This window comes from Gymnodraco acuticeps, unplaced genomic scaffold, assembly GCF_902827175.1.
Source record: "Gymnodraco acuticeps unplaced genomic scaffold, fGymAcu1.1, whole genome shotgun sequence".
In the NCBI taxonomy this organism is placed as follows: Eukaryota; Metazoa; Chordata; class Actinopteri; order Perciformes; family Bathydraconidae; genus Gymnodraco; species Gymnodraco acuticeps.
The window spans coordinates 2,664,284-2,680,670 of record NW_022990335.1 but is presented as its reverse complement, the minus strand read 5'-3'; the positions used below and the strand labels follow the sequence as shown (position 1 = coordinate 2,680,670).

At 44.8% G+C, this 16,387-nt stretch overlaps 1 protein-coding gene across 2 annotated transcripts in view; it reads left to right on the top strand.

Moving 5' to 3' along the window:
* Window positions 1-16,387, top strand: part of kcng4a (potassium voltage-gated channel, subfamily G, member 4a) — a 42,517-nt gene that overhangs the window by 10,073 nt on the left and 16,057 nt on the right. For both annotated transcript variants that reach the window (XM_034223307.1, XM_034223306.1), the window contains exon 3: window positions 98-739. In XM_034223307.1, coding sequence (XP_034079198.1) covers window positions 98-739 — 642 coding nt within the window. The remainder of the gene's footprint in view (window positions 1-97; window positions 740-16,387) is intronic.

Here is a 16,387-nt window from a genome sequence, read left to right as displayed (position 1 = left end):
TGAGTACGACTTTTACTACAATCAAATATTTAAAAAAATTGAAGAATTGTTTCAAATAAGTTGTCAAAATGTCACCTTTTCATTGTCCACTCTCCAGGGTGTGTACTACCAGAGGGCTCAATTAATCCGTCGGCCGGAGGACCTGGTGTCCATCGACCACGCCCTGTTGGCGGTGATCAACGTAGGGGGACACCGCTACACCTTCCCCTGGACCACCCTGGAGCAGTTCCCCCTCACACGCCTTGGACGCCTCTGTGGCTGCCGGTCTCCTGAGGACATCGCCAGCATCTGCGACGACTATGACGAAGCCTGCAAGGAGTTCTTCTTCGATCGCTCGCCATCTGCCTTCAGGGTCATCCTCAACTTCCTGGCTGCGGGTAAATTGCGCATTCTGCGGGAGATGTGCGTCCTCTCCCTGCACGATGAGCTCACCTACTGGGGGGTGGAATTGACGTACATGGAGCGCTGCTGCAAGAGGAAGATGTACACGCGCATTGAGGAGATGAACGAGCTGGAGCGCCACGAGGAGGAGTGCAGGCAGAGGAACGCCATGCAGCGTATACCGGTGGAAGAGACCAGATACCGGAAGGTGATGAACTGGCTGAGAGATATGGTGGAGAATCCGCAGTCTGGCATACCAGGAAAGATCTTTGCCTGCCTGTCGGTCATCATGGTCGCAGTGACGGTCATCAGCTTGTGTATCAGCACCATGCCGGACCTCAGAGAGGAGGAGGAAAGGGTGAGTGAAATAGTGTTTTAATGTTCTGAAAGGAGCACAGGGCTCTGAACCAAAGTCAAACAGATACTAAAAATGTAATTATAATCCTTAAACTGTAATAGGGCCTATAAATATAGGTTTCTTTACTGGGATGCCTACAGCGACTGTCAGCGAGATTTATCATGAGTGGTGTGACGGATTACAGCTGTCAATTCTTACAGTTCTCCCTTGCTCAAAGACAAAGTCACCATTAAGCAACAGAGGTGCTCATAACTTAACATGACAAACTGGATGCTCATCATCTCCAACACTAACTTTGTTTCCTGGAAATTAACATTGAATCGTATCACCCTTAGGTGTTTGTTATGAGTTAGACAAAAAACAAATGTGCGAGAGTCATGTTTTATTCATTTTAGATCGTGGGAGACATTCTGATGCTGCAAAAATGTGGTCTTAAATATTCGCAAATATTAAACTCCCTGTTGTGGCACCCTCTTAAATATCCCTGTGGGATGCTGCTGTGTGTGTGTGTGTGTGTGTGTGCGTGTTGTTGTTGTGCATGTCCTTTTCTTTCTCTACCCGTAGCAGCGTGGGATAATGAAGCTAGAACTGCTCACTGAGGCCTGTCCAGTATCTGTCAGTAAACACTAGGGAATAATGAAACTGGCTTACTGTACCTCAAAGCCAGTGGCGAGCCGTCAGGGCCCGGCTAAGATATTCTACAAAATAATATTTAAAAACATTAAAAAAAAAAATATATACATTTATAAATATTTTTTTATAAATATTTTTCATTAGTTTTAACAACAAAATAACTTGATTTAATTGTATTTAAAATAACATTTCCAAATAAATAAATCCTTCGAATCTGCCTGTTCAGTTTCTGTTTGAATGTGAAGGGTTAAATGAAAGAAGCTCCTTTAGCCGTCTCTGCGAGTTACTGTGAAGACGGGAGAGCTTGGTGGTCCTGCTGTAAATTCACAGAGGGCCCGCTATAGTAACTGAACGAGAGAGTAATGTCAAATGACAGTACAATTGACCAATCATATATTTCCTCTAAATGGGTAGGTTTTGTTATCGCAGACTTTATGACAAGTTCCGCCCGCTGTGAAGCTTTTCTTGTTTCCTTAGCAACAACAACTTCCTGTCAACAGCGTAAACTCGCCTTCAAAATAAAAGCATGCCAAATTACACTTAAGACATACAACTGCAACGAAAGTAACAAACACAATGCAATATCCTTTTCAATTTCAAAGAACACAAATTGGGTTATTTACAGGTGTTGTTGTGTGTGGTAGAGGGTGGCTTTCATTGATGCGTTTTGCACCCCGGGCCGTTGTTTTTATATTCCACTGAAGTATATGCTGTGACGTAATAACTATAATAATTTTTCGAGGGAAGGGGGGTGGGGGTCAGAGGGCCTAGGTATAAAAGTCACGGCTCGCCACTGCTCAAACCAAAAACTTGCGCACACACACAATTGTACAAATCAGTCAGACGCACTCACACTAGCAATACATTGCACACACATAGAAGCACTGGCAGTCACATGCATACAATAGTAATGATCTCATCCACTATAACCGACATGGCTCTCTCAGAATTTTGCACACATTTACTCTGGAGTTTTATTTATCTTTTGAACTAATATCTTACTTCAGAACAAACACTTTTCATTTATGATGCGTTTCCTTATTACTTTTTCACCTGCAGGGGAACATTTTATCTTCACACAACTAAAACGTTTTCCATCTTATCGAATTGTGCCCTTGAATAATAAATAGTATGTATATGTGTTCTATGTTTGTGCTGGATGAAAACTGCACATACCTGTTCAACAGATGTTGAGAAGTCATCAGCAGCAGCGCCCCTGTATTGATTTTATTATGAGCAATCACAGTCAGCCAAAGGATATTGTGTAGGAGGGTGATGTTGGAGAGTTTAGTGAGGCTGAGGAGTGCCGGTTGCAGAATGCTTGATGAGTGGAGCTCGCTGCCAGGGGGGAGGCCAGCCATTGGTGTCAGTCAGAGGAACACAGATGGACAGGATCAGACAGAGACTCTGGTTCTGATTCATTCTGTCTGTGCAGGACTTAGATATGGACCTTTTACAGCCTTTATCATATCTCTAAGAATGGTCCTATAGTTAAAGTGGAGTCAGAAGCTCCTGTAGATGTATGTTCTGTTTGCTGTCAGCAGTGACAAGGTTCATAACAAAAGGATCAGATCTACAGCGGGAGGCAGAAAGCGCCCAGATATTCAGACAGAGACACAATACAAGTGTTGCGGGATTGCAAAGAGATTGTATTTCTTGATGGAAATGTGGCTTGTAAATCACCCAGGAACACTGTAGCAGTCATGGGACTCCTCTCACTTTTACACACACACACACACACACACACACACACACACACACACACACACACACACACACACACACACACACACACACACACACACACACACACACACACACACACACACACACACACAAATTATATTTAACCAACATATTGTTGTTGCGTGGGTCCTTGCTAGTGAACTAGTTATTATTTTTTGAATATTGCAAAGTAGCTAAATAGCTTTCCAGTAAGATGACTTCCCAATTTCTTCCCCTTTTTCCAATCTGTGATGTTCACATAATGACCTGTGGACATTTTAGTTTTGGTAACTCACTTGATGACATTCACGGAATACTACTCTATTCAAACTGTGATTTTGAGGTCATAATGCTGTTTAAAATGTTAACACATGCTAACAAACCTTTTAATCAGGAACATTAACGCCAACAATCTCCCCAGGCAGTTTCTAGCAGACGGCTTGGTGTGTGTGTGTGTGTGTGTGTGTGTGTGTGTGTGTGTGTGTGGTGTGTGTGTGTGTGTGTTGTGTGTGTGTGGTGTGTGTGTGTGTGTGTGTGTGGTGTGTGTGTGTGTGTGTGTGTGTGTGTGTGTGTGGGTGTTGTTTTTGTGTGTGTGTGTTGTGTGTGTTGTGTGTGTGTGTGTGTGTGTGTGTGTGTGTGTGTGTGTGTGTGTGTGTGTGTGTGTGTGTGTGTGTGTGTGTTGTGGTGTTTGTGTGTTGTGGTGTGATGTGTGTGTTGTGTGTGTGTGTGTGTGTGTGTGTTTGTGTGTGTGTGTGTGTGTGTGTGTGTGTGTGTGCCAGTTGTCTCCCAACCTTTCAAGGACATTGCAGGTTGTAAGGACATTTGGGGTAATTCTTGGAAATAGGATGGCAGCTCCTTCGAAAATTAAACAACTCCATCTGCTGTGTTCATGTGTTGTCTCTGCATGCTCCTGAGTGTCAGACCAGCCTTGTGTATTCGGCTCCTGAACTCCATCCACACTGTCTGGCTAGCCCAGCCATGCAGGAGCTGCAGGACTCCTATCTTCTTTAATTCACATGGCCCCTGTGTGTTTCTGTCTCTTATCGGTTTGTGCCAAAATCCCCTGGTCCACTCATCATTCATCTCCTCCTCTGCCTGCCTTGGTTAGACTTCTGAGTGTTAAAGGAAAAACCAAATAAGTGGAAGACAGAGGAAGACAACACATACTGGAAATGTCTGAGAGAGCATTAGAGATGAAGTGAAGTTAATGTTTTGGTAAGATAATTAAAAAGGGGAAATGGATGAGATGCTGGTGAAAAAAAAGGCAAGAGATAAACAGTGCTTCATTTCCCCCTCCTCCTGCTCCCCTCTGTGTATATCTTTGTAATGTGTTTCTGCCGTCCTCAGTCGATCCTTACTATCCGCAGACCCATTCTCACAGCGTTAGAATATATCCTCACAGATAAGGATGTGGTAGGAAGGGGAATGGGTGAATAGAAGGGAAAAGGGAAGGGTGGTTTGTGAGAACTGGGACAAACGAGGCCGGATGTCTTGACGGTATATGTATCTTAGCAGGTGATAAGAGGTGTGGTTGAGGCGTGGCCCTGCTCCTGAAGTTAATTGTGAGAACAAAATAAAATTGCTGTGGAAAATATTTCTGCATGGCATCAATAATATGGAATAATACTGAAGTCAGATGTATGCAACTATCCGCTGCTGTGATACCATTGACCTTGATTTCATTATTTCCATGTCTTTTCCCTTTATAGTCAAGGCTTCTTAATGTAATCCCTGTGTGTGTGTGTGTGTGTGTGTGTGTGTGTGTGTGTGTGTGTGTGTGTGTGTGTGTGTGTGTGTGTGTGTGTGTGTGTGTGTGTGTGTGCACTCTAAAAACGAATTCAGGCGACCTTTCACCTCCACTTAATTAAATGCATGATAGTTGCAAGATAAAAATGTGAGTTAATTGATTTAGATAAACATTTTAAGTTGCAAACATTAATTTATAAGTTGTGTTGACGTAATAATGTTGGTAATTACATCAACTTAATATTGTGTGTAATTTGAACTCTGATTTCTGCGTTAATTGACTTCAAACAAAATTCAAGTTGTAGTAAGTAATGCAATTGGCTTGATAACTTCATTGTTCTACACCTTGAGTTAAGGATTTCAAGTCCACTCCCACTTAACATGCCTGGACAAGTTCCCACAGTTAAGACAAATAGAAATATACAAAGGACATTTTAAGGTGAGTGTCATCTGTTGTCATTCAAATACAGTAGACAGCCTTGTAGTTGCACTGTATAGGCAAATTGCTGTTTGACCAAAACTAGCAGCCTTTGAACTGTGAATAGCTCCGTGAGAGGATACAAAGTAGTAGAGGCTACTGTGAGCGTAAAAATACTGGTTACTATTGTGATATCGCTTTTTATTAAAAATGAATCTCGGTGAAGCAGATCAAGGACATGCTTCTTGAGGTAGGATCGTTATTTAGAGTTGTCATTGAAATGCAAGTTGTTGGCAGTCATCCATTCAGAATATATTCATTTAGGTCATTTCTCTTGTTTTCCTTTTTAAAAAATAGCACAATACAATTGAAGTACGCAGAGAACTATAGCCATCCGCTGCCTTGTCGTGTACCTTGGAGAAAAGGAAGAGGACCTTTTCAAGGAGTTTAGCGACGTACATTTTGAAGCATATTGCACTTTTGGCCACACCCCAATCAATAATATCTTAGCAACGTTCAGCATGGATAGGTGTTGACAGCAATGGCATGGGAAAAGGATAGTGTAACATTTGAAAAGTGGCTTCTTCACTTAACCAGTTCAAATATTGTATGGAACCTGCAAAAAAGATGAGAAGGTACACTAAAACTTGCATGGTTGTGATTGACAAAATCTGTCCACATGCATTTAAACACTAGGCAAAGTACTCAAAAGCACCTCTGTGTGTCTTCAGGACCACATTGCCATGACGACACACACATGCAGACTCAATAGGTGAAAACAATACCAGCGTTGCTTTAGCAGCTGGTAATAATGGCTCTGAATTCGCTAAGAGTGACAGTTTAAAAAGAATGCAATTACCTAATTCATTATCTCTTATGCGCTAACCTATTATTTAATGTGCTTCAAAACGACATGAATATCGCCTTCATCAGTGACCGGCCCACCCCAGGATCTGACCATACGATGGCAACCATCGTGGTCGAGGGAAACAAATGAATGAGCAAGCATTCTGCGTTAAATGTGTTCATACTGTTTGAAATAATGACTGTCAGCAGTGCAAACATCTTTGTTACATCTTTTATAAAATTGATGTGTGTGATCTGCAGATTGGTGGCCATTGAGAGTTTGTTTGATTTGACATATTTGGCACTGGTTTTAAATATGCAAAGGCCTCTAGCTTCGTTGTGATGGCAGCATGTATTTGCTGTGTCCCCATGTCCCATGGTAATATGGCTAATGTGTTTATTTATTATTTGTGGGGCAATTTCAATTTGTGTTATTTATCTTTTTTTTCAAGATTTAAATGAAGCTCAGCGCAAGTTCTTTCAGGAAGACTGGGTGTATATACATTCACTCCGCAGCTGCATATAACCAGCTCATCACAGGCGTTCTCTTTAACCTATTACATTTCACCTCATTCTCCAGCAGCCAATCAACGTGCTGCAGCCAAACTATAAAATGGTTCTCCTCTCTCCTGCAGTCAGCTGTGATTTCAGGTGTTCATGCACCTTATCATATGACATGTGTCAATAAATGTTCAAACAAAATGAATTCTCTCCTGATTGAAACATCATGTGTTGAAATAAACAACTGCAGTTCAAAATAAAAAGTGAATTGCCTAATATTTTTGTTGTGGAATCAATTAATTTCTTTCTTTAAAAGCAAACACATGAAAAAGCTAAGAAAAAAAACTATTGAAAACAATATATTTGGAGCAACTTAATTTATAAATGGTTGTCAACTTAAAAACGTGTGTTCACAATGATGGTAATTAAGTACATACAACTTAAAATTCCTTTTAAATCATACGGTAAAACAAGTTAGAACAACTTAATCTTTTGAGTAATCAACTTCAAAACTTGTGTTTATGCTACCAATTATTAAGTAAGTGGTAATTAAAAACACCTCTGATTGTAGAGGAAAAGCCTTCTCCCCTAACTCAAATAACTTTGTTGCTTTAAGACAATTTCATTAGAAGTTGTCTTAACTCAATAAACATCGATGCAAACTGTTGCGTTGATTTTCTTTGTTGAGCCAAGGCATTTGTTTTTAGAGTGTGTGTGTTCTCTCTTTACCATGAACATCTCACATTGCGATAGCAATATCCAATAGTTGATGAGACACATTTCCACAGTGACTACTGTCCTGACCCAGCGCTGACCGTGGTAATCTCTGGGAGGATAGCATCAGTGTTTAGATTGGAAAGAACAGGGTATATACAGTATTTTAAATCTCTCCGGAAAGCAGCAGGTCTCAGCACACATTGGTACCCTGCCTGAGTCTACAGTACATACTGTTTCTGTTCCAATGACATACACCAAAGGACATTGACTTTCTATCTACATTATTTCAGATTATAACTTTTCAGCAAAGCAGACATTTTCTCTGAATTAATTTTCATGCATTTACTGCGGACACTATAAATCAAAGTATCGCTCAGATTCATGCCTCTTATATTCACGCCGGATGATGGAGTATTTTTAGACAGCCTCATCAGATTTGCTCTCCCTTCCTTAATTTAGTCATAGTCTGGCCTGGGGAGTAATTCAAGTGGCCGTTTTATGCTCTTAATGCTATGAATTGGAGAGAGATTTGCTGTTCAATAATTACGTCCCAGGGCATCAATCACAAGTCACTAGAAAGCGACTGTCGAGTAGAAGATTGTATGACTTCAGCTTCAGTTTGTGGGTTTTGATACGTTTTCTGATTGACCTTGTTCTCAAGTATAGCCTGGACATCTAACTGCCTGGACAAGTGATTAAAGAGAGGGCTGATTGCTGTTCTTTTATGAGACAAAAAAAGTGAGTGAGACAGAGATAATGTGTCTCTTGTGACGCCTGAAGCGGAGATAAGGTGTTTCTTTATGCATTAGAGCGGTAGCATGAGAAGTCTGGGTCATGGAGAAGGAGTGTAAGATAACAAGAGAACACAGTAAGAGGGAAGGAAGTACACAATAAACCAGCCCTGAGGACTTTCTATCCTCCCTGTCCTTCATCTTTCCTCCCAGAGGAGATGCTCCAAGTTTTAAGACGAGCCAATATCACCTGGGTACAGAAGGAGGAGGTGACTCACATACTGTACAGTAAGCAGAGCATACATGCATTCATAACTTATTTGAGAAACTAGTCATATTATTTTTAAAGACAGCAATTAGCACAGAATTATTGTTGAATAAATATATAGGATGTTATGCAACTAAACAAAGAATTGACTATTAAATAGATTCATTATAACATTTATTTTCTCTTAGAGAGATCAAACTGTCTATTAATAACTATAAGGCCAGATAGATCATAAATAAAGATATATTTTTTTAGATTTCTCTTCATGTTTTTCCCTCATCTGAACAAATAAATAGATGCTCAGCAAAGCATGAGGAAAACAGTTTAATTCTGTGATCTTAACAAGCTGTAAAAACAACCTTTTTTGTTGTCATATTTTCTGCCGATCACTGGAAAACAAGGTTTTGTTGGATCAGGATTAAACCAAGCATGCATGTCTTCTGCTGCTGTCTAAACAACAGGCAGAAGTCTCTTGCACTTTATGTATTGATGCTGCTGTATTGTATTGCCATGTCATAAATACTTGGGTATTCTACTCTTACTCTTGCGCTTTTCTTGCATTTTATGTATTTGTATTTGCTATGTTTGTAAATTTCATTTTCTTAATGTTTTATGTGAGGGACTGCAGATGGAAAGTAGCTCAAAGCTAAATCTGGCCTATTTACACTTGGCGCATTTATTGTTTTAAGTGTTCATTAATGTGCAATTTCCCGACCACATAAACGATTGAAATAAATAAATAAACAACATGAACACTGGGAAACCTAATAGTTATTTGTGATAGTGACAGCTAATTCACTGCAGAGGTTAAAGAGGATGGGTGAGATAAATTGTCCATGGCACAGCATACACCATATTACATTACAAAAGCTAATTTCATTAAGATAAAGTCATTTTGTAATAATGTGTAACACCAAGTCCGTCAAATGATCTTCAATCACCGTCTTGTTCAACAGAGCTGCAGTGATAATAATAACCTGAAACCAATCACTATCTGGAATCCAATTCTCAGTGTAATTGAAATGCAAAACTAAGGATAGTCATTAATGATATGATCACCGAGTTATTTATAAAGAATGGGGACTGCAATTTTCCTGGGTGTTTGACAAGTAAGGAAGATATGTTTTGGACATAGTACAATCTTTATTCACTCTCCATGTGAGGTCATTTACAGACAGACTGCAGAGCTGTTTAATAATAAAGATAATCTAATGACCCCAGGGAGTTTTCTCATTTGCCGTATACAGTATACATTATTCTGATAAAGGCAGGAAAATATTTTCCATTATAGTTCTGCTTGTCATATCTCCAGCACCCAAATTCAGGCAGAGTTTGTTCTCTTATCTGTTGTGTTGCACTAATGTCCAGCTCCAGAGAGATTCAGTTTGAAAAGATCAAAGTGTTGGTTGAGATAAAATCTCAGTAGAATTTCAGCTTATGCGTGCGTGTATGCTGCTTCTGAAACTGCAGAATTATATTATGTGAATCCACAAAGCAAGTGTCCACATTTTGTGTCTCTGAGGGGGAGTTGTGATTTGGTGTCCAACACTTTTTACTATCTGGATTTTGAAAACATGAATGAATTTCCCCTGCAGCTCAAAACAACACTGCCAACAGTATGAAAGAAGTGAATACTGTTGGCGTGATACAATTGTATTGTAGGTCCTCCCAGCATATCATTTTATTTATTCAATTCCTGGGATGTGTAGTGACATAGCAGGAGATGCAAAGAACTGTGTGTGTGTGTGTGTGTGTGCACGCACGAGTGCTCTCTTTGTCTTTCCATACACAGAGTCAGCTGGCTACATCTGCTGAGCCGAAAAGACAAAGCACCATCATCAATCATGAGCCTCGTTGGAGTGTGTTACATCAGGGGCAAAATTAAAAATGCATTCTTCATGTGCCATCTTCCCCTCCTCATAATTTCACCTCCCTTTAAAGAACACAAAGGGAGCTACGTGTCCAAGTCTGTAAACGATGTTGGCTCAGCGGGGCGGTACTAAAGCTGGCAGTCGGTCAGAGCCACTACATGTATAAGTCAAATCAAGTAAATAGGATTTTAGGCATGCTGGCAGCTGGAGCGGGAGTGTAAAATGAGAGGAAAGATAATGCAGAGATGCATAAAGCAAGAGAGGGGTGGTGAACCCATTGGAGGCCATTGGGGTTTTCATAATGTCTCACAAGGGGCTGACCTTACAGCTGCATATGACCTTATCATCAGGAATGTGAAATAGACCATTCAAGGTGATCAAGAGTCATAAAAAAAGTCCAAGATGTTTACAATTCTGCTCAGGTTTCGACTGCATAGAAGAGATACCATCTTTAACAGCCTCAAACCACAAGAGATTCTATATGATTGAACTATATGCTAATTACCAATATCCATTAAATCACTAAATCCATGTGTGTGAATGTACATGCTCTAATAATTAGTATTCACATGTATTTCCTGTGTTTATGTCTGTGGGCCGTTCGACCATATCAGTGTGGAGCAGATACCATGCCTATTGCGGCCTATCTGGTTACAAGCTGTATTCCCCCTGTCTGATGTGCTGCATGGCTGCCAAGTGGGATTATGGGAGAGAACAGCAAAGTATGAGGTGTTTATCCGGACCTTGCCAGAAAGGGATTGAACAGCACAGCACAGCATAGAGGAGCACAATATGGAGGATAACCATCTTACATCTGATGTTTTAGTGATGGCTGTTTGTGTTACAGTGAAATAGTGATTGCGCAGTTTACATTGTGGTTGATAAATTACCGTTATGACCTTTTAAGCAAAATGGACATACCCAAATATTCATCCTTTTTTTTTACAAGTTACTTTGTGCTTTTTTAAAGATCATCATTAAAAATAAAGCAAACATTTATCAAGGACACAAAGTTCCATAAATGTCAGCCATCATTCGTAGTCGTGAAGTTCTGCCAAAAAGGAAAGAAAGGTGTAGGAAAAGTGTGTCTTTATAAGGACTTAAGGCCAGTGGGCTGAATCTGCACCCTATTGATGAAGCCAAAATAAGACTTAACACAATAAACCTATAGGTTACTTACGTAACCCCAGTTCTCAGAGTAACATGAAGTGAGCTGTCTCACTATGGGATGCGCCTCATCGTGGAGCAAACAGAAGCATCAATCTCATTACGCCAATCCTGATTGGCTGGTGATCTTGACGTCAGCGTCAGGGAATTCACCCCCTATAAGTAGCTTGCGCCACGACGCATGCGCCATTCAAAATAAGCACCTCTTCTCGCTTCACCATAGCAAGGAGGGCCGTCTGGTGAGACATCTCACTTCATGTTACTCTGAGAACTGGGGTTACGTAAGTAACCTATAGTTCTCATTCATAACACTCCATTCGATGTCTCACTATGGGAAATTGTAGCTCCCGTATTGTCAGACGAGCTTATCTCGAAAATCACCAAACCAACCAGAACTTAACAGGTAGAGCTCTGACTCAACCAGGTGCCCAGCACTGCTTGAGTCACACTGGGAGCAGAACGTCCAGCCTGTTAAGAGGCGGACAAAAGTGAGCGGCGAGGACCAGCTCGCCGCTGCACCAATGTCTTGGATGGGAGACATCCTGGACAGAGCCCAGGATGCAGCCAGACCCTGAGTCGAAAGAGCTCGCGGACCCGAGGGTGCCTGCGAACTCTGACAGCTTCATGTCACACTGTATTCAGATTGTACCACTCACGGGCCAGGCCCATAGAGCCAAGCGTTCTGGGTGTGGGTGAAAGATCGCCCCCCCCCCCCGCTTGGGACAGTATGTCCCTGCGTAGTGGGAGCTGCCATGGCTGCCCGCACAGCAGCTGATATATCTCCGCTAGCCAGTACATAGCTGGCCAGTGCGGAGCTATCAGGATAAGTGTGTGGCGTTGTTCTCTCACTCTGGCCAGAGTTGGGGGTATCAGAGCCAGGGGTGGGAACGCGTACAGAAGGCCTGGGGGCCAATCGTGTGCGAGTGCATCCACGCCTAACGGTGCATTTAGATCGTGCATCGAAAAGAACAGCTGACACTGAGCGTTGTCTTTCGATGCGAACAGATCCACCGCGGCTCTGCCGTAACGCAACCACAGCTGGCTCACAATCCTTGGATGTAGAGTCCAGTCTGCATAAAGTGGTATACCTCTGGACAGTAGATCTGCCCCGAGGTTCATCACTCCCGGTACGTGCGTCGCTCTCAGAGAGAGGAGACGTCTACCGCTCCATAGGATCAGTTTGCGCGCCAGTGTGTGTAACTGGAGAGAACGCAAACCCCCTTGGCGGTTAATATACGATATTGTGGTCGTATTGTCTGTCCTCACGAGGACGTGATGTCCCCTGAGGAAAGGCAGAAAGCGTTTTAGGGTGAGAAACACCGCTAAAAGCTCCAGGTAATTTATGTGCACCCGCTGGAGGTCTCTGCTCCAGAGAACCCTCACCGGGCGACCTTCATAAATACCTCCCCAACCTGTCAGACATGCGTCCGTGGTGACCACTTTCCGTGAAAGGACAGCACCCATAGGCACACCTCGTACTAGAAAAGTCGGGTGCAGCCAGTGGCGCAGTGCCATTACGCATTTCACAGTAACCATCACTCGGGTTTAGTTTTAGGGCGGCCACCCAGCGCTGAAACTCCCTCATGTGTAAGCGTCCCAGTCGTACGACCAGGATGGCTGACGCCATGAGCCCCAGCAATCGCAGGCATGATCTGAAGAGAACATGTTTGCGCAGCTGGAAAAGAGCGAGACAAGCTCTGAAAGCTTTCACTCTTTCCGCTGACAAGCGAGCTGAAAAGGGCACCGAGTTCAGGCGTAAACCCAGGAAGAGTATAGTCTGCGCGGGGCACAACATGCTCTTCTCTGTGTTTATTATGAAACCCAGGTTGAGCAGGTGCTTTACGAGGACATTTGTCTGCGTAACAGCCTCCTGCTCCGACTGTGCGAGAAGCAGCCAGTCGTCCAGGTAGGTCGCCAGGCGAATACCCTGTTGTCTTAACGGGGCTATCGCGGCTTCCGTACATCGTACAAACACCCTTGGACTGAGAGACAGACCGAAGGGGAGTACTCTGTATTCATAACAGATCCCCTGAAATGCGAATCTCAGATATTTCCTGTGTGGGTAATATACTGGGATGTGAAAATACGCATCTTTCAGGTCGACTGATGTAAACCAGTCGTCTTGTCGCACGAGCCGCAGCAGAGATGTGTGAGTGAGCATTCTGAACTTATATCTTTTTAGATATTTGTTCAGAGCCCTCAAATCAAGTATTGGCCGAATTCCGTTCCCTCCCCGTTTGGGAACGAGGAAGTACTTGGAAGAGAAGCCGCCCTGACTCTGCTCGGCGGGTACAATAGATATAGCCCTCTTTTCTAGGAGTGAGAGAATCTCTCTCTCCAGAATATGGGCTGACTCTCCTCGGGCCTGCGAATGCAGAATGCCCGAGAAGCGAGGGGGGGTGACGGGGACTTGGAGTCTGTAGCTCCGTGTAAATGTCTTGAGAAACCCAAGCAGATGTCGTGAGCATCTCCCGCTGTATGCTCCTTAGAGCCAGCTGAGATGTCACGTCTCTTCCCCTCTGAGTCTATATTTGTTGTGTTATGGGGCCCTCCAGTGTCTGAGCACTGTGGTGCCCCATTTCGACAATCCCCACCAACACAGCGCATGCGTGTGGTGCCTTCACAACCCCAGCCGGCACTGCGCATGCGCGTGACGGTGGTGCCTTTACAGCTCCAGCCGGCACTGCGCATGCGCGTGACGGTGGTGCCTTCACGACCCCAGCCGGCACTGCGCATGCGCGTGACGGTGGTGCCTTTACAGCCCCAGCCGGCACTGCGCATGCGCGTGACGGTGGTGCCTTTACAGCCCCAGCCGGCACTGCGCATGCGCGTGACGGTGGTGCCTTCACAGACCCGTCAATTGTCCGCCCTTTGAGAGAGGCCGTAGCTGCTCTCAGAAGGGGAACAGTTGACGGACTGTTTATTGTTTTTATTGTTTTTCTTTTAATTTTTTCGAGCTGCGCCCTTGGCTCGAAGACTGGATGCGTCAGCGGAAAATGTTTTATGACAGAAAAATCAATAAGTGTGTGACATGTGTTTATGCGGACTTGAGGATGGTGTTGAGGCATCTCTCGAGGCGGCGGGAACACATTTAGAGCTGGGGAACCGTAGACTTCCAGCTCTGTCACAGAGGGGAGAAGGAGGGGCTGTCACGCCGCTCGCTTCTTCTTCCTCGACTGCTGGCCGAAATTCTGGGTTGGCTGCGCCTGGGCTGTAGCCGGAACCGGAGATTTTCTAGGCCAGCTCGCCCTCGTCCCCTGCCTGGGCTGGGGACGAGGGGCGGACTGCGACCTCTGCGTTTTCGGTATTTTGAACCGAGCAGGGTTCGGGGCAGCTTGGACGAAGGGCTGCCTTCGAGGGAGGCAGAGGTGGAGGGCCTCGTCCTCCTTCTTTTTCGACTCGCATCTCCTCTGCATGGAGGCAAGAGCGGAGCCGAAAATCCCCTCGGGAACGATGGGCATGTCAAGCACATCCTCCTTTTCCCGGTCTGGGAGGTTGCTGAGGTTGAGCCATCTAGCTCTTTCCTGCACCACCATGATCCCCATTGTTTTGCCCGTGGCCTGGACGGCGCAGCGTTGGACACGGAGACAAATGTCTGTGACCGCGGCCAACTCATCCAGAACGGCCGGTCCAGGATTACTCAACATATCCTCACAGAGCTCCGCTTGGTATGCGGTTAGCAGTGAGGAAACGTTCAGAGCCCTGGCGGACAACGCTGCGGCTCTGTAGGACCGTTCAGTCATGGTCGACTGGAAATGGTCCACCTTCGCTGGCAGCGTGGGGTTCCTGCTTGGTGACGGGCCCATCCTCGGTAGGAGGTGGGCTGCCACCAGCAGTTCCATCGGCGGTATGCGGAGCAGGTCGAGCCTCTGCGGGCGAGACCATGGTGAGGTGTCGCCGGGAGCTCCCGCCTGGTGAGGCGTGGGGCTCCGTTCCCGCGTCTCTTGCCGCCACCGGGTCCCGGCCTGACACGGCGTGGGATCCCGGTTCCGCAGCTGCCGCTGTTAGTGAGCCCCAGACCGACACAGTGAGGGGCTCAGTCTCTGCGGCGGACGCCCCCGTGCCTTGATTGCCAAACGGCGAATCAGTGGACATGAGGGAGTCCTGTTCCAACAAGCTAGCTTGGTGTACTAGCCGTCGGTGGAGGCTCTTTCGGGTGAAACGGGCACAATGCCCGCACGAGCCGGGGTTGTCGATAGCCTCCTGGGCGTGTTCCAGCCCGAGGCAGGACGAGCAGACCTGGTGTGAGTCTGTGCCTGCTATCTTCAACCCGCAGCCGCATGACCGAGCCTCCGAGTCCCTGACTCCTCTGGTGTGAGGGGGAGAGGCGTCCATCTTGTTCGCTTCGTGGCGTGGAGAGGACCCGTAACAGGTCTCAACGTCGTTGAGAGAAAAAGTGTTACCAACCCGTCCTTAATCCGGAGAAAAAGGGACGGTGTGGGTCCTTTGTTCTCAAAGAATATTGACTGGTGTGTCAATATACTTCTAATCCTTTTCTCCTCCGTGAGAGAGAAAAAGAAAAGCGTCCTCGCTACCGTGGTGTCGGTAGTAAGGGGAAGCTAGCTAGCAACAGGTGCGTAGCTAGCTTGAGAAAAATCAAAACCTTACCTTACTTTCCGGGGAAAGAAACAGCGAGGTCGATTTTAATACTAACTGGCGTTAGTATTACCGTCTTCTTGCGAAGCAGAAGGAGTAGCCGGCGAGCGCCCGTCGACCGAAATGGTTATATTTGGGTTCAGTCTGTGGACCGTTAAGCTTGTCCGGCTACTATAGAGATGTGCTCTGAAGCGAGAAGAGGTGTTTGAATGACGCATGCGTCGTGGCGCAAGCTACTTATAGGGGGTGAATTCCCTGACGCTGACGTCAAGATCACCAGCCAATCAGGATTGGCGTAATGAGATTGATGCTTCTGTTTGCTCCGCGATGAGGCGCATCCCATAGTGAGACATCGAACGGAGTGTTATGAATGAGAACAGTGACGCTGTTCGCCCACAAAGAAAAACATTCAGTTGCATGCATTCGTCT